We start from the raw sequence: 26,489 nt of genomic DNA, 5'->3' as shown, positions 1-26,489 counted from the left end.
GTCCGTGGTCACTGCTGTGTTCTGAATCCTCTTCTCTCTGTACTTTCATACTTATCTCCTGTTGATGAATAGCATTTTATGAACTAATAATAAACTTAAGGCAGGAAAAAAAGGCATTAGAAATTATTTTAGAGTTTTCTAAAGGATGAAATCATCAACATCTAAAAAATGGCTGCAAATGGAGTGACCATAAAGTGTGCAGATGGTGCAAAGGTATTCACAGCAATCAACTGGAAATCTGACTGAGAAAGGTCACTGAAGTTTTTAAAAGATGAAGTATAAAATGACCAAAAATCAGTTTGGTAGATGTGAAGCAGTGTGTATAGGGAAGCTGATCCTATCATCTACACACAGTAGTTCCCTATTATCTTTTTGCCAGTCACAAATGGTTTCTTGACAGATTCTGGAGCTCAGGAGAAGACAAAAGCCAAACAGAATGATCAGAAGGGATTGGAAAAGGAGCACAAAACAAACTAGTCATCATAATTCCATATAATCCCTAAATTCACTGTACACCTTAATCATTACATGAAATTCTGGTCATGCAACAGTATTAGTAAGAATTAGAAGAGCTAAAGAAATTCAACAAGGAGACTATTTTGGAGTGGCTTTAGCATACAAAGCAAATAGGCAAACGTTTCAGTTGAAGAAGAATACTGAAGTATATTAATAGGGTATAAAATTTTGCAGAAAAAGTGAATAGGGTGCTTATTTTTTCCTCACAATACAAGAATCAGGCACTGGCTAGAGGAAAAGAAGGAAATACTGTTTCAGACAATACATAATTAAGAAGCGGAACATCCTGTCCAAGAAAGCACAAAGTGAAAAACATAAAAAATTATTTTTCCAGTTCCTCTGTGGAGGGCAGGCTCATGGCTGCTGTCAGACATGCAGGGTGGCTGCGGGGTCAGAGGGCCCGGCTGCAGGGGCTTATTTATTTGTTCCTTTATTTGTTCCTTTATTTGTTATTTATTTGTTAATTTGTTGTGCTGGGCCAGGCTGCCAGGCTGCCCGGGTCTCGGGGCAGGCACTGGTTACCAGCAAAGGCCGCCTGGCCTCTCCCGGCAGCACCTTTAACACAGCCGAGCGTTCCCGGCCTCTCCCGGCAGCGCCTTTAACACAGCCGAGCGTTCCCGGCCTCTCCCGGCAGCGCCTTTCACACTGCCGAGCGTTCCCGGCCTCTCCCGGCAGCGCCTTTCACACAGCCGAGCGTTCCCGGCCTCTCCCGGCAGCGCCTTTCACACAGCCGAGCGCTCCCGGCTCCCGAGACATCGCTCGCGCCTTCTGTCCCGGGGAGCGTCATGAGGGATGAGGGCGGTGGGAAGGACGGGCTGGCTCTGGAAACTGCCGCTCTGGCAACTGCCCCCCGCCTCTTCCCGCAGCACTTCCCTGCTCCAGTCCCGCAGTGCGGCGGCGGAGGGCGCACGATACGCGGAGTCCCACAGAAATCCGCCCGCCAGCAGTAACCCCAGCGCCGCGCCCTCCTTCCCCAGCCGCCATCTTGGGGCCGGGCGGAAGAACTACCGCTCCCAGCGCGCTCGGCGGCGCGGCGCCATCTTGCCGGCGGCAGCGCGGCTGCGGTGCGGCGGCGCCGGGACATGGCGCTGTTCCCGGCCTTCGCCGGGGCCGCCCAGCCAGGGGAGCCCCCCGCCGGCAGCTCCGCGGGCTCCTCGAGAGGTAAAGTCCTGGGAGAACCATCTTTCCCTTAACAGCTCCCCAGCGGCCCCCGGCACACGCCGCCAGCCCCGCTCCGGCCGTGCAGCGGCGGCGGGGGCGGGGCTGCCGCCGGGCCCGGGCCCATCGCCCCCAGAGGCTGCGGAGCGCGGCACGGGGGCTTTGGCTTTGTCGTTGGTTTTATTTTCTTTTTTTTTTTTTTTTTCTTTTTTTCGCCACTAGCTATGGATATCTTGAAAAGTGTTTTTTTAACTCCTTGCTCATTAAGCCGAATCATAGTTGGAAAGGACTTTTTTGGAAGGTCCCAAGTGAGATTATGATTCATTGTATCACATTGACTGTTGTAGTTGATGTCTAGCGAGTAATACTTTTAATAAAATAAATAATAATATTAAAGTAAATAACACTTTCTGGTGTAATGGCAAGCGGTGAAGTAGGTACTAAGTTTATTTATTCTGCTGAACAGGATTTGAACTAACCCTTCCTTTTGCTTGCCACCCTTACATCTTCCCATTACCTGGACACCACAGCAAAGGGAAACCAAGGAATTATTTCCCTAGGCTCCATTTCTTGTGTGTTTGGTCCAGTCAGTATGGTGCTTTAGCTTCTTGTTCTAGCCAGTTCTGCATTACCTCTGATGGCATAGCAGTGGTTGATACTCACTGCCTGTATGGAGATGTTGTCGCTGCATTCAGGATCCTTTCTGGTAATGACATCTGGTGTAGGGAGTAGTGGACATAATAAGATCCCAAACTACAGTTTGTAGGAATAGAGGAGCTACTCTGTCAGGCAGAGATACTGTAAAATTTTCTGGTAATAAGACTTTGGTTATATTTTAAAACTTTAGGAATTTAGCCTTTAAGTTTGTTACAGTAGCCTATGTTGCTTCAGGCCACCTTCCACTGTCTGGAAGATCAGATTATACAGAAAAAGGTGTAAGACTGACTTTTGGATCCAGATTTCAGTTGTTAGCACTGCTTATGACTTACATTTTGGTATACTGGAAGCTTTTTGTGTGAGAATTATTGACAAACCTGGAACATAATTTGTTTGGTTTATGTTTTAATAAATATTGTACTTTGTTGTTGACAACAACATTTTAATGTGAGTTATAAAAATTAAATATTAACTCAGAACCCCATTTATGGCAGTCTATATCAAATTTCACACATTCAGCTTGTGAGAACTTGAGAACTTGACAGGCATCTGTCTCTCTGATAGATGGTTCTCTGCTCAGACCTGATGTGAAGCCAAAGTGCATCATAATACAGAGATCCCAGAGTATTTTGATTTTAATGTTATGTAAAACTAAGGTGCTTTTAGCAGACATTTAGGACTGTTTCATAGATTTACTGTAAAAGCTGAAGTAGTAATGTATATATATTGGTCATGTTTCATGCAGCCAACCACTCTGTCTCATACTTTTAAAAACTTTCCTAAACCATTTCTGAAGTGGAAGTGCTGTCTGAAACAGAAACAGAAGCAGTGCTTATGCTTCCAGTGCTGCTCAATTGCTGAGTTGCAGCAGCCTCTCAGTGCTGCATTTTCTATATGCTTTGATATAATTATGTTGTCAAGCTTAATTAGTGTTTGGTGGAAGATAAATTGTGAATTTATGTGTAGCCATGAAGAGAGCAGTGGTGATAAGTAACCCTGCTGACATTAGTAAGCATTATTTGTGTCTGAACTATGCTGTAGGTCAGACAATGCAGTGAATTTTGCTGAAAGCAGGTTTTCAGGATCCTGAGAGGCAACAAAAGACTTCATGTAACTCTTAAAAATTGTCTCTGTCAACATGCACTGTAAATTCTTAATTTTTCTTTCTGCTTGAGAAGGTATAAAGAGAATGTCATTGGATTGCTGCTGCTGTTGCTCATTAACATGTAACAAGTACATGCATATTATTGAAAAATAGGTCTTTTATATCTGCTCTGCAAAAATGATAAACTTCTTAGACATTCCCCAAGAAAAAACCCTAACCAGTGAAGAGATCGTGTTTGAAAGTTTGGAATGCATTGTGATGTTTGAAATGCTTGCATCCAGCTAGCTGAACACTTGAGATTATTTACAAGCAGCTTGAACTTGAATGTTGTATAATGGCAAAAATTGCTCATTTCTTTCTGAGTATTAGGTCAGTTTGGTTAAATTCTTCAGAAGATACTGTACTTGGAGAATTCTGAACTTCCCTGCTGTAGCCACAGAGCTGCATTGACTGTGCCACAGTCTTGGCTCTCACAGAGTGATTCTTCAGTGCATTAAAGATGCAGGTTGATCTTACCTGCTCAGGTAGAACCAAGCTGCAGGCACAGGCTGGGAAATGCTGCATGGTGGTGTTCTGCAGCATGTTGGCTGGTCTGCTCATGGGGAGTGTGTTTTGGTCTGGACACTGCCATGAATTGTGGATTCTCCCTTGCACAGAGGTGGAGGCTCAAGAACCAGGGAGGTGATCACTCCTCATGGGGCCTTTCATAATGGGGATGGGCCCCTGGGAAACACAAACTGTGGCTTTGCTTTGTTTTATGTATTTCTTGATGCGTTCCACTTAGGTTAACAGACTGTTTTGCAGCCTACTCTGCTTTAAATCCTTTGGTGGATGACAGCTCAGGGACATGAGAGAGGAGAAGCTTTTCATACCAAAATTCTGTTTCTGAAAGAAATACTTTAAAAGGAGGAAAAGTATATGGCTTGACAGACAGTGAGTTCTTGCTGATTGAGGAGTAGAGGTCAGTGTAGTCAAGAGCACAAAGACAAGAGTGTGACAGGAAGAACGCTGAGGCAAAAGTGATGGTAAAGAGCATGGAGGAGAGGCAGGGAGACCACATTTGTTCCTCAGTTATCTCTGTCAGTGTAGCACTGGAGGGACTGCTTTTAAGTTCTGTATTTACACAAAATAATTTTTGTTGTTTAATAGCTAAGAAATCTTACATGCTTAAAGGAATTCTAGATATGAAAATGCTGTGAAAATCATTATTAAACTTTTAATATCAGTAAAATTGTGACAAAAAGTTTCCCCTTCCACATTCTGTCCATGTCTGATCTTATCTGGTGATTTAGATGCAGAATGCTTAGTGCTGACTAGTCTATCCAAATTAGCATCAAATAGCTTTCTTTCACACTGTTGAAAGGTCTAATCATATTTCAGTGGCTAGAGAACTGACAATCCAGTGCCATGTTTTGGCCATGTAGAAAACACTTGAATATTCTTACCAATAATGGATGTGCCTACCAATAAAACTGTGTTAAGAATGTTTTCCACACAGTCAGTAAAGTACACTTTTGTTAGTTTGTGTAAGCTTTATCACATTAATTAACTATACCTTTTGTTTAATTATGCTTTCCTGTAATTTTTAAATTTTATTTTTAAAATGTGTAACTATTTCTATTATATATTGTTTCTATTATATATTGTATATAGAAATTAATGTGTAATCGATATATAGTAGTAAATATATTATGATACAGTAAATTATCTTATACATATATAGCAAATTTATACAGTCTATAAATATATAAAGTTAGAGTCTTTAAATCATAAAAATGAATGTTGGATGGATTATTTTCTTATGTATAGAGCTGTGTATTAAACATGGAATCTGCTTTCTGTATGAGCTAAATGGCAATTTCATTGAGTGCTTTCCAATAGGCTCAGTTATTGCACATGACTTAGTGACATTTACTGTGAATTTAACTGTCTGCTGACTAGATTAACCCCACCTTAAAAAGAACAGCAAGCTAATTTGTATTGATCTCACACTTTTTTTACCTGCAGATTTAGACTGGCTTAGTAACCCAAGCTTCTCTGCAGAAGATGCACTATTGCTGCACCAACGCTCTACAGAAGTTGCCAATCTCATTCCTGAAAAATCACCATTAATAAGGTAGAATGTGCTTCAATGTCTTTTGAAATAGCCTCTTTCTTTTGTCCTGCTTATCTTTTGTTATATGAGACCAAATTCAGAAGCTAAAAGCTGCTTCTCATTCTCTTGTTCAGTATTTTAAAATGCCTGAACTGAGTCTTGTGTAAAAGAATGAATAATGCTTCCATGTCTTTTAACTTAAAATAATGAGAAATTGTGTGTATGCAATTACATTCCTATTTTCTTTTTCTCAGAGCTGCATTTAAATGATTGTTATTTTGAAATGGAGAGGGAACTGAGCAATCATCATTCTTCATTAGCTTTTGAATGTCTAAAGTGACCCTTGAAATAATGTAAAGATTAAGCATCATCTTTATGCTTTGTCTGGGGAAACCAGAGAAATCAGCCATTTCACAGTGTTTTACTTTTTGAAAAACAGTTGCTGATGTGAACTAATGAAATACTACAAGTATGAAGTTGAGTGTGGCTGTAGAGCATGCTGGTCAGCTGAAGTGGGTGGTGATATCTTTTGCAGAAATGAGCTTTGAGCAGCCCCTTTTGCTGAAGAACTGGTTTTAATACATTCACTGGACGGGGTGCCATACTTGGCTTATCTGCACTGTCACTAGCACTCCATAGTGAATGCAGTCAGGTTGTAGCTGTCAAGTTCAAAACCTTGGTCTCTGTTAATTTGATACAAGCTCCCTTGTCTACAATGATTGTTGGAGGTCATGATAGAGAATATCTTTATAACACCAAGCACACCTCATCACATCTTATTCCATACTTAGTCTTGCATCTGTGTGCATTGTGTGTTTGAAATGCAATCACTGTTTTGTTTATCAGTCATATATTCTGCTGTGTTTCTTCAAATCTTTTTAGGACTAATGTCATAAAGCTAAGGATTTTGCAAGTTACCATCAGATAGAATGACATAATAAACCCACCATATTAATTTTATCTTTGAAAAGGACTTTGTCAAAAAATAGCGTGCAGAAAAATGTTTGGGTGTTTGTTGTTTGGGGGTTGTTTTGTCTATTTCTTGGGTACTTGATTTAATAAAAACAAATAGGTTTCATCTCAGTAAAAACTAATTCCACCAACCTGGTGGAATTGAGAGGGTGGTTTTGAAAGGGTTTGCTTTGTTTGGTTTGCAGAAATGTGCATGTTTGTTTTAAAGATCTACTAATGATTCTTCTGTGGTGTCTTTTTCTTTAGTGTCCCTAAACAAAGTCTGTCAGGGCTGTTGCTTGAGATGCCTTATTTCTGAAATACAGTATTTCCTTATATTGACGTATTAGGAATAATGAGAGTTGTCACTCCTTTTTTTCATTGAAAGACTGCAGAAAAAAAAACCGTTTTAAAAGAGCTTGTGCTTTAATTAAGGGTTAGAGAAGACTTCCATTATTCATTTGATTATTAAGTGTGGGAGTTTTTGTGGTGTGTACAATAATATACATATGTTTTGCCAAAACTATGTGTCCTTTGTGTGATTTCTCAATAGCTCAGTTGTCTGTTCTACATAGTGTTAATTATTATTTTATACTGTATTATATGGTAACATCAAAAATTGTTTCTTGGTTGGTAGATTTGATTTTTTTAATCTGGAATCTTTGATTTTTTTAATCTGGAATTTGATACTTTTTATATAAGTCATAAAAAAACAGGGAAAAAAATTCAGACTTTTTTCTTTTGCAGGTCACAGTGAAAGATTTCTCAGTCTTTTAACATGACCTAAGTTGTTTAGCAAAGTTAGGAAATGTTATCATTTCAGTCATCTTCTTTAATTTGACAGTGTTAACAGATGGCTATTTATACAGATCACACATCAAAATGCCTTGACAATTAAAACATTAAGACTTCCTGTCAGTAATTCCAGCAACTGAAAAATGTAGTTGTGATTTAATGCAGATTTAGCTCACTTTTGCTCTGTACGTTACTGCTACCATCTCAAAAAAATAGAGGGAGAATAAAGGTAAAGAATAAAATGTTCTGAACTTTCTTACAGTGATAGTCTGTAACAGTTTTACTGCTTAGCTGTATTGGTGTATATAAATGTACATACTTTTTTCCAAGCAGGACTTCTTCCAGATCTGAGTTGTCGGAGGAGAGTGATACAGATGAGAGCCTGAAACAGACAAGTAAGAAAAGGAAAAAGAAAAAGCATCACATCAGTAAAAAGAAAAAGAAGAAAACCAAAGGAGATTCCAGTAGCAGCGAGTCAGAGGTGGACACGAAGCACATCAAGGACAGAGGAAGTGGCAAAAGTAGTGAAAAGGAAGCAGCAGCAAAGTATGTAAATATTAACACTGTGCAAGATGTAAACCCATTGTGTTCTTGTGTTTGTCTCTTCAACTGAAATTCTTACCATTGGTTGATCATCTTTTTCTAAGCTTTGTTTGACTAAACATGCATTCAAAGCAAGGGAAACAGATTTAGAACCACTTGTTTAATAATATAAAAAAACTGACTAAAATATTCAGTGTAGTGCTGTTGTACAGAGCAAAGCATGGTAAGGTGGTTATGAAATAAATTTTTGAAGTCATGTAGAGGCTTATATCTAGTTTTTGTTAGCATCTTGTTTCCTTTCACTGATCTTTTGTGAGGGTTTGGAGAGCAATTGCATTAAACATTCTTAATTATTAATATGTGGCTGGGTTTGCCTTGTAATGTACCTTTCTCCTCACAGAGTTTACATTTAGTTTTTTTCATTTTAAGACAAAATTTATGATTTTATACTTCTTTTATATCCATATATTTTGCTTCATACTTTCTACTTGTAATATTTCTATATGAGTATTCGAGCGATTGAAATTGGGTGTTTTGTTAAATCTTCTTTGTTAATTCCAGGAGCTCTAAGGGTCTGTGTAATTAGTGGAGATGTCATGTTTTTATGGAGCAAGAAAAGAGGCATGTAGTGACTATCATGATCTTTGAGCAGCAAATGAGGTTCTATGAATGCAGCAAGTATGCAGGTTTGGCATCCCTAGCTGTGCTTTCCTCAGGCTGCTGGGTTTTTAACATTTCAAGGTTAACATTTCACTGTCCAGCTGGCAGTGAGTCACATTCTCCTGGTTGTCACCATGTTTGCTAGTTTGAGCAGCCATTTTGCCTCTCTCTGATTCCCTGGTTCCTGTGTTTTCTTTGGCATCAGCAGCTCTGGCTCTAATTCCACACTGCAGCTACTCCTGGATAAAGTGAGGGTTTGGTGACATTGAGGAATTGTTGCTACAATTGATGCAGTCTGGGTAGTCTTTGAATTTCCCCAAATTTACTACATCTCTCGAAGGGGGTTAATCAGGAGCTGAAAGCACAGATTGGTGGGATGTGTCTATGCCAAGGTAACATTGTTTCCCTGTGGAGGAGTGGCAGAGGTGCTGCAGATGTTGTCTGATACCTCTAGCCTCTCCTTTATGAGAACTTTCATTGGTTTGTGGTGGCTAAGGCTTCCTTGGCTGTGAGGAAGGACAGTAAAAACTCTTTGGGTGCTGAACCCATTCTGCTCAGTCCCATCACTCATCCATGGAAGGGTGCCTGGGCATGGTTCATAAGCTGTTTGCCAGGTTGGGCCAGACAGCCAATGTTTTGCCCAAATAAAAGTGTTGAAGTTCTTTCATGGTGTCTTTTTTTACTACTTTCCAGAAATTATTGATGCTGAGAGAATACTGAATTTTCAAAAGACTGGTTTTGAAACCTGAACCACAAAATTGCTCTGAATGTGAAAAATGTTGTGACATTTTTGAAAACTTTTCAGAACTCTAAAACTGACATAATTGTACCATGAATTCAGACTGGAAATTCAGAGTTATCTAGAGTTCAGAGGCAGGTGGCAATTTCCACTTAAGTTAACTTGTATAACTGTAATCCATAAACCCTTTGATACACACGGTTTTATCAAATGCATGGGTATAATTACAGCTAGTAAATCCTCTTACAGATGATGTTATTTTTCTTGATTGTAGCATCTTACCAAGACAAGAGTAAATTCTGAAAGTAGTAGTATGTGGCTTTTGGATCATAGTGTGCCAAGCTATTGATTAAATTGGTTGATTAAACTGGTTATTACCTTTCATAATCATAAATTCAGTTTTTGGAAGTGCAAGGACTTGCAGTGTTTTGATTTGATGGTACTATTAGTGTATTTCTAATTGTTTTTTTCAAAGTGTGGACTGACTTTGCAGGAGTGGGTCACGTACAATGACGTTGAGTAAGTTAAATTACTGTGAACTACAGAAATTTAATGTTTTGGGTTATGTAAATGCTGAATATATGCACAAATGCTTAGAATATCCTCCTTCTCCTTTTGTGCAGTCTAGGTAAGAAAGCATCAGGTGTTACCAGCAGTCACTGTATTTGGCTTGATGATATCCAGGAGCCCAGAGCAGACACCTTCTGCATAGACAAGAAACCAGACCCTGCAAACTGGGCCTACAAATCCTTGTATCGTGGGGACATAGCAAGGTATGGAACATTGTTCTCTGTATCCAAACTGTCACAGAGTCACTTGAGTCTGTCTGCAACTTTTTGCATAGAAGATGAGAAAAGATAACTGAGGAGCTTATTTCAGAATTTGACTGGGTGTTGAGCCAGTGTCAGTGGCAGGTGATATCCCTAGGGGGTCTGTGCTGCTGCCTGATGTGTTCTTGTGTTCTTCATCAGTGACACAGACAGCAGGATCAAGTGCACACTCAGTAAGTTTCACAACTCCAAGCTGAGTAGTGCAGTTGGGATGACATCCAGAGGGACCTGGGCAAGGACCTCGAGATTTAACAATGGCAAGGTGCTGCACCTGGGTCAGGGCATCAGCACAGGCTGGGGATGAACAGATCAGAACAGCCCTGCCAAGAAGGACTTGGGGGTGCTGGTGGGTGAGAGCAGTGATGGGAGCAAGTGGATGAGGAGCCAGAAATATGCACTGGCAGCCCAGAAAGCCAATTGTATCCTGGGCTGCATCCAAAGCAGTGTGGCCAGCAGGGCAAGGGAGGGGGTTCTGCCCCACTCTGCCCTGGTGACACCCCACCTGAAGTGCTGTATCCAGCTCTGGAGTCCCCAGCACAGGCAGGGCATCAGCCTTTTGGAAGGAGTCTGGAGAATGGGCACCAGATTGATTACAGAGAGCTGGAACACCTCTCCTTTGAGTAAAGGCTGAGAGAATTGGGGTTGTTCAGCCTGGAAAAGAGAAGGCTCCATCCAGTACCTGAAGGGAGCCTACAAGAAAGATGGAGAGGGACTTTTTATACTCTTTACTGAGAGGGTGGTGAGGCATTGGAATAGGCTGCTCAGAGACTTGGATGCTCCATCCCTGGAAGTGTTTGAGGCCAGGTTGGAAGGAGCAGCTTTGAGCAGCCTGATCTATTGGAAGGTGTCTCTGCCCATGGGGTTGGAATGAGTTGCCTGGCATCTGTAAGGCCCCTTCCAACCCAAACCATTCTAAAATTCTTGAATAAATGTTTTAAAAGGCAAAAGATGGCATGAAATAATGGGTATAATGTGCATGATTTTCATTGTTCTTAAAAACATTCTCTGTGTAGCAAACTACAGGGCCATCTGGATGTGGCAGCTTGGGGCAGATGTATGTTTTTGAGGTCAGAAATCCGAGGTTGTGTTATAAATTGTCTTTGGTCAAGTCTCTTTTTAGTCTCTATGGTTCTGTTTCTGTGTCTGAGAGGAAAGTGAAGGTATTGATTATTTCATACTACATTTGTCAAGAGGTTTGCTTATTTGAGTAGTTTGATACCATTGTAAAAAAAAAAGCATTGTACTAAAATGTGTCTGTCCTATGCAATGCTACATTTCAAGTTAGTATAGAAGAAATTGCACATTCAATATCCTTAGTGAGTTACTGGTGCTGTGATGACCCTTCAGAACATTTCCTTGCATTAATGCAGAAGCCCATCCAAAGGAGCCTACAGTTGACTCATGCATTATATATGTACACTTCCTGATTTTCTCAGGAAAATTGTTTACTGTATATACAATAATACTGTATATAATTATTTGTGGAGGAGGGAGAATTTATGGGTAATATTTTTGTAGCTTTTTGTGCCTTTGCAATAAAATTGCCTGGTTACAATTTGTTTCAATTTTCTATCACCTTTGGATTGTCAGCTATTTTCTGAGATGAAAAGTATTATTTTAGTGTTACATGTCCCTATATCTGCCACTGAAATGACATTCTTGGTAATATTTGAAGATGGTATTTTCCTGTCTTAATCCATGGGATTATTGTGGCCTTTATGAACATGGCCATTTTTTTCTCTTCACACCCCTCTCCACTTTGGCATATAAAATGGACAGAGGCTTAGGGATGCAGAAGGAAATTGCTGGATGAACAACTGGTGTCTCATTTTCAGTTTAAAATAGTCTAATCTAAGTAACCCTAAATAGTGTCTGTTGTTCTTCCTCTGGGTTTGTCTACATGGTTTAAAATGCTGAAAAGGAAAAAGGGTTTCTTCTGCTTGAGTATGATATATGTTGTTGAATTCAGAGGAAGCTTAGTGTGATGTAAAGTGTGATGGCAGTGAAGGAGTTTATAATTTGAAGTTTTAAATAAGCAGAAATTTACCAGGTTCCTAAACTTTTAAAGGTATATGCATACATTATTTGGGTTAATTTGAATGAAAGTATTTCTTTCAAAAAGGAGGTATCTCTTTAGAAGATGTTTAATTGTATTTTCCCTTTCAAGATATAAAAGAAAAGGAGACTCCTGTCTTGGCATAGATGCAAAGAAGCAGTGCATAACCTGGGACAGCTCTGCATCAAAAAGGAAGCAAGCACAGAGTCGGCCTGAGCGCTACTTTACAAAGAGCAATGTGAAGATGCTGAACACAGATGGGATTCTTGTCTGTAATAAAAGTTCTCCATCTGATCCACCTGCTTTTATACCAGTTTCCCAAGTGGAAACTGATGATTCTTCTGACACAACAGAAGTAAATCCTCTTGGGATTTATGATCCATCAACCACAGTGTGGCTACAAGGAAAAGGGTGCAAGAGTGCAGACAGTGAGTCTGTAAATACACAGCAAGCAGTTCAAGAGCCTGGGCTAAACATGAACTCTGTTCTAATGACAAAAGTAGAAGAATATAACAAGAAAGTAAGAGAAAACCCAAGAGATATTAATGCTTGGATGGAATTTATTGCCTTTCAGGTATGTGTTCTAATGGACCTTGTTGCTTATTATAAGTAGTAAATACATGAACATTATAGTGTAATTTCATTTGTTTAGAACTGTATATCTTTTCTTGGTGGAGAATGAATTGTTAACTCAGCTTCACAAATGTCAGCATTCTTGTGATTCTAGTGATTGTTCTTCCTAAGGTTGTAATGATATTTCTTTTTGTTTTAGGATGAATTAATGAGAGGACCTAGCCCTTATGCCAGTACAGGAGAGCAGGAATTAAGGAGAAAATCACTCAAGTTAATCTTGGAAAAGAAACTGGCCATTTTAGAGAGGGCAATTGAAAGCAATCCAAGTAATGTTGATCTGAAGCTTGCCAGGCTGAAGCTTTGCACAGAATTCTGGGAACCACCAGCTGTGATCAAAGAATGGCAGAAGCTAATATTTTTACATCCCAATAATCCAGAGATGTGGAAGAAATACCTTCTGTTCTGTCAAAGTCAGTTCACTACCTTCTCTGTTTCAAAGATCAACAGCCTCTATGGGAAATGTTTGACAACACTGGCAGCTGTGCAGGATGGCAGCATGGTGTCCCACCCTCTGCTGCCTGGCACTGAGGAAGCTATGCTGGGTAAGGCTCTTTCTGCATATTATGGTCAGATTGGCCTTCACAGGTGCTAATGCATTAAGAACAGATTTTCCTGTATTGCATGAAGCTTTTCTTCTCTCCAAAATGCCTGGCATCCTGGTTTCTTAGCTGAGAATTGAAGCAGATATTCCAACCAAATATGGATATGGCAGATCCTTCTCTTCCCCAGGACAGTTTGTGATACAACATCCATTAAAGTCTAATGTGCTGAGTGGTTTATAGCACAATGTCAAGGCTGGAGGATCACAGCCAACAGCCAGGAGATGTGCTTTTATAAAAGGGAGACTTGTGAAAAAAAGAATTATCTCTTGTTTGGAAGTTTTACAATTGATACTTTAATCAATTGTAAAAAAGAGGAGGAACATTACAAGTCTGATGTGAAATTTTGTTGAGAATCCCAGTCTGTAGATGGAGAATTCCAAGCTGTAATACCATGTGATCATGCCTTTTCTATTTCTCCTATGCATACATCTACCACTTTATAATTTATTGTATAATTATCCCTGGAAGGAAAATAATTCAGATAGTTGGGATGCTGGAGTGGATTCAGGGAAGAAATGAGTTCATGCTCAGTTCTGGCATGCACTTTAAATTTATTTGGAGCTAAATGATTTATACTATCCAGTTCAGCTTTACTTCTCTACCTTGGCATGTCATTGTGATTATTGTTCTGTGAATACTTTGAGGAGGGGAAAAGATTAGTGTCACCATGTGTATTTTTGACTTGATATTTTTTATTTTAAAATTAATTTTCAATCTAAGAGACTATTATAGACAAGTCCATTTTTTTATGTGCATCATAGTCCAAGAAACCTCTTGTTTTTATCCAGTCCTGTAACTCCTGTTGGAGCAATGATGTTATGCAATATCCAGTCTGGACTAACAGATAGAGATGCTGGGTTACCACATTGGTTTCAGGTGTTCAGATCTCATACAGTCTTTGGCTGACTCATCTTGGATCAAGCACTGCAAAAGTGCTGCAGAGGAAAAATGCTCTACTGGCCAGTGCATATTGTACAGCCTGATAGCTTCTAATTGCTCCTCCTGTCTCTGATTTCCAATATTTCAGTCACTTTGTACACTCACCAAAATGAATGATTCTCAGGACAAAGGTTTTATTCAGAATCTGGTTTTGGAAACAAGAAGGGTTTTCTTTCATTTTGTTTTCCTGCACATCTTTGAAGGTATATGACTCATGAAGCAGATTGTCAACTGCTATGAGGATTTTTTAATAGAGTTCCTTTAGCAGGTTAACCAATATTAGATTGATCTTTTTCTAAATACTTTTTTGCTGGCAATATCCACAGCAAGCTAAAAATGAAAAGGAACTCAAATTCCTGAATGGAACAGAACAAAAAGTAACTTCTTGTTGTTCTGTCTTAAGCCTCCAGTGTTTTGTTTATGAACACTCTCAGGTATTTTATTTTTCCTCTTCAGAATTCAAATTATAGGATTAGAGAAATTTCACTGGGATATTTCTTTGGGATTTCTTCATTTGTGACTCAGCTGTGTAATTCTTGGGCTGAGTTTTAATTGATATTGTACTTATTAGGAAGGTAACCAAATTGTTCATTAAGATAAATATACAGAATATTTCACAAACTTACCATGAGGTGAGTAGCACTGTAGATGTACATTAGGTTTATATCTTCAACCTTTGACCTTTCCTAGGGACACAGTGTAAGAGCTCTGATTTTAAATAGTGGGGGACTGTGCCATCTAGTGTTCAGTTCAGTATGGAGTACTGTCTGCTTGGAAATAGGTGGGTGTTTTTTTTAAGTATTGAAAAATTTTGAAAAGGTAAAGCTGAATTTGAAATAATAGATCAGCCTTTACATAAATTTTGAGATAATAATTTATAATACTTTAAATTTACTAGAAACTGTTAATATAAAGCAGATTAATATAAAGTATTCTTAATTTTTGCTGTGTAAACAGTGTTCTGTTTTTCAAATTAGACCTCCTGGTTGGGGAGAAACATCCTTATCTTCTAGGTCAGGTCAGCTGCAGAACTGTCTTAGCATCATGGACTGAATTAAGTATGTATTCATGCTGTTTTCAGTTTCTGCCACAAAGAAATGCTGATCTTTGCATTTCATCAAATACTTTTTTTTTCTAATGCAGAAAAATTTACACTGTAATTTATTTTTGGCACCAGTTTGGCAGCAAATCCTGATGAGGCATTTTCTAATTCAGAGTATTTCAATCAAAGTTCATTTCTGAAGCTAAGAGAGTAGGAGAGGACAATCTTTACAGTATCAGTTTGACACAATGCCTAAATTAGTTAAAATACGTAGGAAGACTGTATTATAAACTTAATAATTGTTTTTGTTGTTTAAATACCTTCACAAATCTCAGAGTCTTTGTCAGCAGGAATAATCATTGACTTTGCAGAAAAAAATTTATTTAATGCCCAATGTATATATTCTGCTGAATTCAGGTTATGTGTCTGATACATATCTAAATTCAGATGTAAGGAGTAATTAATTTCCCATGTGCTAAATATAAGATGATGATGATGACGATGAAGAGCAGTTGCTGCTAACCTGTGTTGTTACATGTGTGTATCTAGACACCTAATATTTGGATTGTTTCAAACCCTCCAAAGACAGTGTGTTTAGTGAAGGAACAGTAGCATTTAAAGAACTGTTTTACTGTTCTCCATGCTGTCAGTGATTCAGTCTTTATGGGCTTGGGGTTTTTTTCAAGTCTGTTATGATTTAAAGCAATTTAAACAGCTTTTATTGTGTTAAGACTGGAGTGTCATTTGGAGTGATTAAGTATCACTGAAATGTCCTTGAGCTGCCTCATAATGGAGGTGTTTATAATACCTGTTACTTCTCCAACTCTTGTCCAAAATATGGAGAGGAACACTGGGACTTTGCTTCCCTTTTCAAGCTGAGACTGAAGTTTGGTGTGCAGTGGGAATATGGCAGTGGTTAGACAAATAATTTGTTGAAGAGTGAGGGATAGGGCTTTTCCCTACTTTTAAGCAGTAATATATTGACCAGAATACTGACTTGATTCAGGTCTTGCATACAGAAATAGGAAATCACAATTAGAATGAAAATTCTATATTGCTAATATATTATCAATGTAAATATCTCATGCAAAACTGAGGCAAAAAGGATTTTTGTTGTTATCACCTCCTGTGTGCCCTGTGATAACACCCAGCATCCTCAGAGAGGGCTGTGGCCCACTGGCAGGTGTTGGTACAGTGAGGGACAGTGCCTGTATGGCATGGATAAAAAGCCATCTCTTTGGCACATTTAAAGTGAGCAGTCTAAAAGCTCATTAAACTGTGACCATTTTGACATGCATTTATGCTGGTTACCCTTCATAGTTTGGATTTTGATACTGTTCCAAAACAATTATTTTCTACAGCATGTCGTGTATGTATTTTTATATTTGTGGGCTGTAATAAAACACTTTGCAACAAAATCTGAAGTACTAAAATTTTATCTTCTTTTCTTTACAGCTATATTTATTCAGCAATGCCACTTCCTGAGACAGGCTGGTCATTCTGAGAAAGCAGTGTCTTTGTTTCAGGCTCTGATTGACTTCACCTTCTTTAAACCTGACAGTGTAAAAGATCTGCCAACAAGGGGACAGGTAGCAATTTCCATTTAAATGGGTGTGTGTCTTTATGTATTACAGAAAATGCTGTACCAGAAAAATGCTGATGACTTTTTAAGGCCATAGGGAAATATTTTGGATAACAGCTTACTTAGAGGTTCTTCAAGGTGATGCTTGCATTGAAAACATGCTTGTGTGTCCTCTGGAACTACAGGCCAATGGCTACTTTTACTGTATATAATTGAAGTGTGATAACCAGTCATTTCATCTTTTTTAATAATTAAAAATGGAAAAAAATGGAGCTAGCTGACCAATGTCTGTGTCTAGCTAGCATTTGCCCTGCTTCTTTTTCCCCAAAATGCTGGTTTTTTGTTACTGGTGATGGAGAGACCTGATAGGACATAAAATCTTTCCGTTCAGGTAGTTTTTGCCAAAGTTTCTTAGATTTTGTTACCTATTTCCATTAATTTGATGGCTACATTAGGAACACTTTTGTGCTTTCAAGTGCCTTTTATTTGACCCATGAGATTCTGTTCAGCTTATAATGGTAAATGTTGAAGTACTAAATTACTTTTTCTCTTAATTTGTTCAGTAGGATGTTGCACATGCACCCCGCTAATAATAAGGAAGTTAATATTTGCCAGTAGCCTCATCCCACTGAACTGTTAGGAACTGTTTCCTTTTTAATGAGTGGTAGAGAGGCCACCATTTAGGCAGCTGGGCTACTCTGGAGGATAAACATTAAATTTGCTGCAGTTACTTCACTGTCTTCCCAGAAACTCAGACTCCAGTTCTTGCTCTGGTGATTAATACTGTTACCAACAAATGGAGCAATCTTACAGGTTAAAAAATAGTGATGTCTTCTTAAAGAGCTAAAATTTAGAGTTCAGTCATAGCTGTCATGGAGTAATTGCACAGATACATGTAGTTAAGTTCCAGTCATTTGAAAAACTGCATTTCATTTGTAGTATTTTAAAGATCTTAGAGCAGGATGAAAAGGAACCTTGATTCAAAAGGACCATGTTTAGGTTGGAAAATGCAGTTCTTGAAAATAGGAAAATGCCAGATTTACAGCTGATCACACATTCTGCTGTCATACAGAAGTGTTATGACTCAGTCTGGAATTACTTGTTTCTGTACTGTTTTCACAGTTCACTTTCTCACTTGCAGCAAAGAATAAATCCACAAGGAGCAGAATTCTATTTTGCAGTTTGCTGTAAGCCTGGAATTTTCTCATGTATCAATGCTTGGTTTTCTTGGAGTAAATTTTATTGTTAATATTAGTATTAACAGTCACATCTCAATGTCCAAGCCAAGGGCTGGTAAACAGCAGAAGCATTTAATAGGTGAGGGATTGTCATTAGAGCTTAGGATATAAAAGCAGAGGAGGAATTGATGAATCTAGAGATGACTGATTGCATACTGGCAGTGACAAAGTCACCAGGATTAGAACCCTGAACTTCTGGTTCACTGGAAAGTGCCCTGACCTTTTTGGCCATCCTTAAACCTGAAGGATTAAAGTCTTTATGGACCTTTTTCCTCTTGTCTTTAGTCTTGTCATATTTATGTGCAACTGTAACATTTTTATTTGACCATAGGTGTGTGATTGAATTATCATTCCATTAGCCAAATTCTTCATGACCCATAGAACTTAGGGAGGAGGGGAGCTTTGGGTTCTGAAAGCCACACCTTAGGGACTTTGGATCTTTATCCTTGAAAGATCTATAAAGGACTGTAGGCACAAAAGTGTTTTGCTTTCTTTAAAGCCTGTTGCCTTTTAAAACAATCTTTATTTTCATGAGAAGAGCTGATGGCAGTCCTTATGTGCCACAGCTGTAACTGAAGTACTCAGTTGTGCCTGCTGAATCTTAAGCAGTATCTAACAAAGTCTTCAGATACAGAAACTGTACCCAGTACATGCTTGTAGGGTCTGGGAAACCTAAGTTGACAGAGATAATGTCTGTACAACAGCAAAAATGATTTTTCCTATGTTTTGTTTTGGTTGGCCCTGTCAAAAACAATAGGTGGAATTCTTTGAGCCCTTTTGGGATAGTGGAGAACCACGAATTGGAGAAAAAGGAGCAAGAGGCTGGAAAGCATGGATGCACCAACAGGAAAAGGGTGGCTGGGTTGTTCTTAAGCCTGGTATGTGTGTCTCAATATGTGTAGTTGTATGTCCATGTGTTCTTCTAAACATTTTGATTAGAATGATATAATCTGATTCTTGTCATGGTTTTGCATACAAGTTTTAAAAAATATTTACTGATATCAAGATAATGTATATCATACTTCACAGGGAATAGCAGGTGCTGAATGTTCTGGGTATGATATTGTTTATGGAACATTGTTGCCCTTCCTACAGTGAGAATTAGAGGAGAGGATGGCATACCCTACACTTCGTGTTGGAAAAGCCAGAGGTGTGAGTACTTGGTGGAGAGTCACACCCATCAAAAGTGAGAGTAAGCTTCCCTTAAGACCCTTCCAACATAATATTAAGGTGAAGTGGGATTATATTGTTAGATGACAGTTGCTTCAAGGATACCTAGATTCATGATTCTATTTCTAGAGTCACATTTTAGTTTCTCAAGCAAAGGTATAGCAAAAATAGGAGGAAAACGTTTCCTTTCTCTTTGTGATGCAGAAATGAAGGAATTGTGTCTTCACTTGGCTGGAGTGCTTCTGGATGAGCAGGGATGCAGAAAACACTCCCTGCTGCTTTGCCTTACCTTGTCTTGTGGCCTACAGTGCTTTTTTTCATGTCAAGGACTATTTCTCAAGCAGATACAGCTTGCAGGAAGCAGGAGGCTGGAATGTGTCTGACCAAAGATGAACTGTCTTTGCTCTTGCTACTCCTGCTGTAGCAACTCTGGTGAAGCAAGTTGGGGTCTACTTTTAGTAAACAAAGGAACTGAAAGATAATTAAGTCCCTCCCTTGTCTCTGGATTAAGATGGAATTTCCTTGGCCCCTGAATTCAGCAGTTTTATTTTTGATGGCTCTAGGCATTTTGTTCACAAACTGAGAAGACTCAGTATAGAGAAGAGGACCACTGCCAGTCTTGGGCAGCTCCAGTACCTACCAGTGGTTTCCCCCTATGTGCCAACCCCCAAACTCCAGGTGCAATTTTCAATTGAGTGTGTTCATTTAAAATTGTCAGGTTTCTTCAAACTTTGATTAGATTGTTGAAATACTGTCTTTTTTCATAGAGTTGCTGACTATATTGATCGCAAAAATATAGAGAGAGTAAAAATCTTGCAACCACCTGTTTGTTTTACCTGAGGTTTAAGAAGAACTGGGATTGGGAGTGTTTCAGATGGCAGATGTCAGGATCAAGAATTTGGAGATGGTGTTGGAGATGGTATTGGAGAAATAGCTTGATTTTTATGATGCAGGCAACTATCAAATTTAGAGGGCAATTTTTTCCCTCAGCAATAAAAAGAAACATCTCTACAAGCTTTCAATTTGCCTATAGGTGCTCATCAGTTTCTGCACAGAATTAATATATTAGTGTCAGAGGAAAAATATGGTAATTATATCCAATAGTCCAGAAAGATTATCATAAAAGTGAGATGTGGTTAAACACATCCTTTTGTGTGTGTGTGTGTAAACGTGTGCGTTGTTTCATCTGCACATTAATTCAAATGCTGAAAGTACCACTTGTTAAAAGCATCATGGCCAAACTTGTTTTGCAGTGTTTAATATTCAAATACCATTTTTTATGGTCAGTGGTTTTCTCAAAATGTTTTATGCAAACTAGTATTGATAGAGCATACTTGAAATTTTATGCTCAGGTATGAAGTGAAGAATGTAAATTGCACAAAAGGATGACTGACTCTTGGCTGTAGCTTGCAAGTTGCTGTTGATAAAAGTGCTCCACAGCCTGTCAGTGTTTTTTCTTCTCCTCTGTGAAAAGTTTGACTGCTGACACTGATTCACAACTTCTAAAAGTTTGGAAGCTTCCTACCTTCCTATTACAGAGCTGGTGTCAAAACCCAGAACTGTGATGTGGAAAATCTCAGCTAAGTCTTGTGTGTTTTTTTTAATTAACTATATTTATTTCCATTGTTAAAGTAGATAAAGTGTATGTCATGCCTGGCCTTTGGATTTGGTGGGATAATTTTTCTTTAATAATGTGTGTATATATTGATTTGATTTTAGATGATGAGGATGAAGAAGATATAGATGAAGATCAAGAAATAAAAGATAAAACTCTTCCCAAGTGGCATATTTGGTTGGATATTGAACAGTCCCGGGAGGCAAGGCACTGGTTACCTTGGAGGCCAGACAAAACCAAAAAGGAAACTGAAGAAGATTGTGAAGATCCAGAAAGACAGGTCACTGTGATAAAATAGAACAAGGGGAGATGATAAGACTAGTTGTCCTTTAATTTGAATTCATTGCCATGTTTGTGGATATTTTAGAAGAATAATACTTTTCTTTGTTTGGAAAAAAGATTTTTTTCTTTGAAATTCAAAATTTGCCTGAGGTTTTGTGCTGAGACTTCTGAAAGCCATGGGAAGCTCATGGTAAACTTTGGAAAGTCTGCAGGCAAAATAGTCTGTCTTTGCTGTTCAGTGATTCCTGTCATCTGTGTGGAGAAATCTCACAGAAATATGTGTTTAAGAAGAGATGTGCATTAAATAAACAAAGATTTCATTGCCTTCAAGTCAGATAGTTGGATATTTTTTATTCCTTGGGAAATAGGTCAAGTCAGACATTGATTTTCAAATTTGAATGTGTTAAAAGGCCTATGAATAAAATCTTCCAGACCTTCATTTTGTACATTTTCTGTGGCAGTCTTTGTTGTTCCCAGGCAAAGAAATCTCTTGATAGAAAATTTACAGTCTGACTGGAAAAACAGATTGTTTGTTTAACTTGTCCATTTTTAATTTGAATGACATTTTGGTACTATTTAATGGTAATTCTAAATACTATTGATTTTAAAAGGTTCTTTAATTGCATAAATTGTTTAATTGCATAAAGTTTTGCTGCTTTTGATTGCATAAATTAATGGAATTTGTTTTAATTTGGATTTTTTAGGTGTTATTTGATGACCTTGGACCATCTTTAATCCGGCTTTCTAACCCAAAGCTTCAACACCAACTGCTGTACTCTTTTTTGCAATTCCTGGGAGTTCCATGTACAAGTAAACTCTTTCCTTCCAGTCTCTATATTGCCATGGATGAAAATAACATCTTTGACAATGTGCTTTATGATGATAAACCACTGACTTCTGTTGATTTTCCACTTTCTGGATTCAACAGTATTGGTCATATGGACACAATGCCACGAGGCAGACATCAGATAGGCCACTACAGAGAAGGGGAGGAGTTCATACAGAATGTCTTCCAAGTTCTGTCCCAGATATTTACAGGAAAGGAAAAATCTAACCTGGCCATTTGTTGGCTGCAGTATGAAATATCTAAGGTAATGAGGAGTCTGCATATAATCAATGTTGTGATGTGTGGCTTTCTTCTGTAATAAGTATTCAAATCAGGAAATGTCAGTTAAGATTGCACAAGGGGGAAAAAGAAGAAAACCAAAAACTCCTTCAGAACATGTTGAAGAGTGGCATACCTGTAGCAAACAATTTTTTGAAGTTTTGCATAAATTTTATTATATGATAATATGTAATTTTGTAATTATATTATTAAAAATTGCTGTGAGAGGCTTTTTTTCTCCTTTCTGCTTCCATCTCTCTCAAAATATACTCTATTTATTTTTCCCTGCAGGTAATTCAGTGTCTCCAAGCAAAAAAGAAAAAGAAGCTAAAAGCACAAGGGAGGAAAAGTAAAAAGTTGGCCAAGAATTTCCTTAAAGCACCTGACAACCGAAACAACCTTTCTCTCTGGAGGCTCTATGCCTACCTGGAGTGGCTGCTTGGCAACACAGATGATTCCAGGAAGGTGTTTGACACAGCTCTTTGCACAGCAGGGACAGGAGGGTTGAAGAGTGCTCAGCTCTGCAGCCTCAGCCTGCTGTATGCTCAGCTGGAAGTGGAGCTGCTGGAAAGCCTGGAAGGAGCTGTCACCTCTCGTGCTGTTCATGTATTGACCAAATTGACTGAGAATGGACCCTTTGTGCCCTATAGTGGACAAGTGTCACCTGTGAATGTCTTGAAAGCTCGTAAAACATATGAGCATGCACTGCAAGATTATTTAAGTCAAGCAGCAAATTCTGATCAGGGTCAGGCCAATGATACTGATCAGCTGGTTAACCTGGTTGGTTGCTATGCACTGTTTCAGTATCTGACTGTTGGGATTGATGCTGCAGTATTAATATATACGCAGGCTTCAGAAAAACTTGAAGTTTCTGGTTCACAGAAATGTGAAAATACAGGGGAGAATTTTGGCATTCTAAATTTTCCCACTGCTCTTGAAGCTGTCACCCTGCTGCATACAAATTTGCTGAGATTCCACATGAAAATGAGTGTCTATCCTTTGAATCCCCTGCGAGAGGCACTGGCAGGGGCTCTGAAACGGTATCCAAGCAACCAGTCCCTCTGGAGGTCATACATCCACATCCAAAGGAAGTCTCACTGTGCCAGCAAAGCACGAAGATTTTTTGATAGTGTCACAAGGTCTACTAACTCTTTAGAGCCATGGCTGTTTGCAATCCAAGCAGAGCAAATGAGAAAAAAGCTCACAGAGAAGGTCCAGAGGTAACACCTTGCACCTCCTTGCAATTATGCTGTTTTGAATCTGTCTAATCACTCAACAGAGGAGAGAAAATGCTGTCACAGTTCTCATTTTGCAGGTGAAGAAGCTGTAGCTGCAAGAGCTGTAGCTCCAGCTGTAGCTGGAGGTTTTTTGCTCAAGGCTGAACAGTGAGTCAGTGGCAGAATCTTGAACAGAATGAAAGCCCTGGGTGATAGCCTTATGTCCTTTCTCCTGAGCCAGATTGTGTTTGGGTTTGTTTGATTACTTGCTACTAGCATCAGGATGGTACACATTTCTTTAAGGAATTTTTAAATAACTAAGCCTGCTTAGATGGCCAGGATAGACAGTGAGTTTAGAAACTGCTGCATTTTAGTACTACAGCAATAAAGAGCATAATACAGAGCTGTGCTGCAGTTTCTGCCTGAGCTGGCTGCCCTACTTTACTCCTGAATCACAAATACAGCTGTGGCAGATCTGTTTCCATAGTGAGTCCTTGAGAGTTTTCGTGTGGGGCTGTTACTAGGGAGAAGAGGCTGGAAATTCCATGAATTCACAGTTGTTTGGGCTCAGATTTTTTGCTCCTGAGAAAGGAGGAAAGGGTAGAAGATAAGGGGAACAAGGTACTTGTTCATTCTTAGAGCTTAACTATTAACTATTGTCTTCTCATTGTTTGGAGCTGCCTGTCCACTGCTGCCTTCCTATCTGCAGTGACATTGACAGCTTGGCTGTTTGTGTCTGTACATGACAGCAGATATCTGGGAAACAGTTCCCTGGAGGTTTTACAGGGCTGTGAGCTCACAATATTCACACTTGGTGAAGTTACACAGTTACCAGTATACTTTGAAATGATGGTGCAGCCACTTCTTTGATTGCTGCAGGCTGGCAACAGGCATTCAGATATGATAGTGACGTTCCTGAACTCAGTCTGTGTAATCCTAAATTGTTATAAGAATTCTACAGCCACCAAATGTAAAGGATTGTGATTTGATTTACTGTTAATTTCAGACTAACACTATGATAGGTTTTCATTATTGTTACTTGGAACTGAAAATTTCAGAATTATTTTCCCTGTGAGGTTGAGTTCCTTTCCAGATTGTTCACTACCCTTATAGATTACATTAATAGGGGACAAGTTGGGTGTTGGAAGAGCAGAGCTGAACTACTGCAGCAGGGAGATGTGCCCTGTCAGTCATGGATAAAACTAATGTTTTGTGATGTTGTGATAAAATTAGAAAATGTCTGTGTTGTGTCTGACTATTTCATGTTCTGGTTTGTATTTCCCCTTAAGCACATGGAATTCAGATGGAAAAATGAGCACAAAGGGTAAAACAGGAATGTTTTTATGTCATTGTTAGGTACAAGGTTTCAAATGCTTGACTCATGCAGAGAAGGTTACATAATTTTCCCTCATGGCAAAGGTCAAGATGAGGGGAAAATTACTTCAAAGACACAAGAAATGAAAGAGATAGGTCAGGAGCCAGGTGTTAGTGGTGAGTGGAAGCTGGCAGGCTCAGAGAACATGCACAGACAAGTGATGTTGCCATCAGTGCTCCAGTCTGTTTGTCAAGATCAAGCATCAGAAGTAAGCCAGTCTGTATCAGCTGTTGAAGGAAATCAGTGCTTTGGTGAAAGCTGTGTATCTGCTTTTGTGTTCTGCCTGGAACTTAGGCAATTTGAATCTCTGGGTGAAAATTACTGCTATAATTGTGGTTGAAATCCAGAGCTGTAATTTTGACCTTGATTGAAGACCAATGTATGGCATTGCAAAAGTGATGGGTAAATTTGAACAAACTTGCCTGGGCACCAGAAGAAGATGTGCTCATCCAGATTTGAATTTCTTTTGAGCTGTTCTGCCAAGCTTAGAATGATAAATTATCGAGGAGGCAGACTAAGATGTTTTAAGATCATATGATAGTGGATTTTTATTTTCAAAGAGAAATTATTTTTGAACATACTACATGAATTTTCACCAAAATACTGAATTTTGTATTTTTTTCCTAATTTTCCTATTTAGAAATGCATTGATTGCATTAGCAAGTGCTAAGAATCTGGTTTATAACATTGAGCTTATAGCACACATTACAAAAAACCTGGCTATACGTGGTGCTGTGAACAGAGGCAGTGCTCTGTTCTTTACCCCTTGTTACCCAGATGTGGTCCCTTGGCTTGGATTTAAAGGACTGTTGTTTGTTCTCTGTGTTTCAGGGCAGAGGTTGGTGAAATACATTGCACTATTCCTGAAACTGGATTAACAAATCGGATTGTGGCTCTGTTTGAACATGCAGTTCAGAGTGAAAATGGTACCCACTGTCCACTGCTATGGAGAATGTATTTGAACTTTATGGTAAGAAGAAAAATAATCTGTTTTGTTCTGTTTTACCCTATTTGGAATTCTCATCAACACAGCTGGAATACTGCTTAGAAAAGGGAACACTAAATTCTGCCATGCCTCTCTGATTTGCAAAGTGATATATTTGACTTGTACTGCTCCTTATTGTTGGGAACATTAAGGAAAAGGTAATTCATGTGGATTAGGAGTAATAGCTTCTGACAGTGTGGTCTTAATATAGATGCAGACATTGTGTCTGTCATCTTACATAGATAAAAGTATGTCCTGAGATACCAATAGATGTCAAGCTGCTTTCCAGTGGAGTGGACTCCAGTGTAAATTGGGTGCAGGAATTTGCACTTCCTGTAGAACTTGGAGGTTTCTGTCAGCTGATTCCTTCATCCCATTGCCATCCCTCTGGATGGCAGCATGACCCTGTGGTGGATCAGCCACTGCTCTCAGTTCTGTGTGGTCTGCAGGCCTGCTGAGGGTGTACTCTGCACCATGAGCCAGATCATTAACAAAGGTGTTCAATGAGATTGGTCCCACAGTACCAGGGGCACTGCTGGTCACTGACCTGTAACCAGACTTGTTCCACACATCACCACCCTCTGGGCCCTCTTGGACAG

The 26,489-nt window shown here is 39.0% G+C and overlaps 1 protein-coding gene across 1 annotated transcript in view; it reads left to right on the top strand.

The window, feature by feature from the left end:
- The first annotated feature begins 1,576 nt into the window (after window positions 1-1,576).
- NRDE2 (NRDE-2, necessary for RNA interference, domain containing) overlaps window positions 1,577-26,489 on the top strand; it is a 28,146-nt gene continuing 3,233 nt past the window's right edge. The window contains exons 1-12 of the mRNA XM_058025629.1: window positions 1,577-1,677; window positions 5,444-5,552; window positions 7,611-7,823; window positions 9,843-9,992; window positions 12,217-12,679; window positions 12,878-13,280; window positions 16,777-16,910; window positions 18,899-19,019; window positions 21,031-21,206; window positions 21,913-22,299; window positions 22,605-23,533; window positions 25,737-25,875. Coding sequence (XP_057881612.1) covers window positions 1,599-1,677; window positions 5,444-5,552; window positions 7,611-7,823; window positions 9,843-9,992; window positions 12,217-12,679; window positions 12,878-13,280; window positions 16,777-16,910; window positions 18,899-19,019; window positions 21,031-21,206; window positions 21,913-22,299; window positions 22,605-23,533; window positions 25,737-25,875 — 3,303 coding nt within the window. The 5' untranslated portion in view covers window positions 1,577-1,598. The remainder of the gene's footprint in view (window positions 1,678-5,443; window positions 5,553-7,610; window positions 7,824-9,842; window positions 9,993-12,216; window positions 12,680-12,877; window positions 13,281-16,776; window positions 16,911-18,898; window positions 19,020-21,030; window positions 21,207-21,912; window positions 22,300-22,604; window positions 23,534-25,736; window positions 25,876-26,489) is intronic.

This window comes from Melospiza georgiana, chromosome 6 (genome assembly GCF_028018845.1).
Source record: "Melospiza georgiana isolate bMelGeo1 chromosome 6, bMelGeo1.pri, whole genome shotgun sequence".
Lineage (NCBI taxonomy): Eukaryota > Metazoa > Chordata > Aves > Passeriformes > Passerellidae > Melospiza > Melospiza georgiana.
Note: the sequence above shows the minus strand (reverse complement) of the source record. Positions and strands in the feature narration are given on the sequence as shown.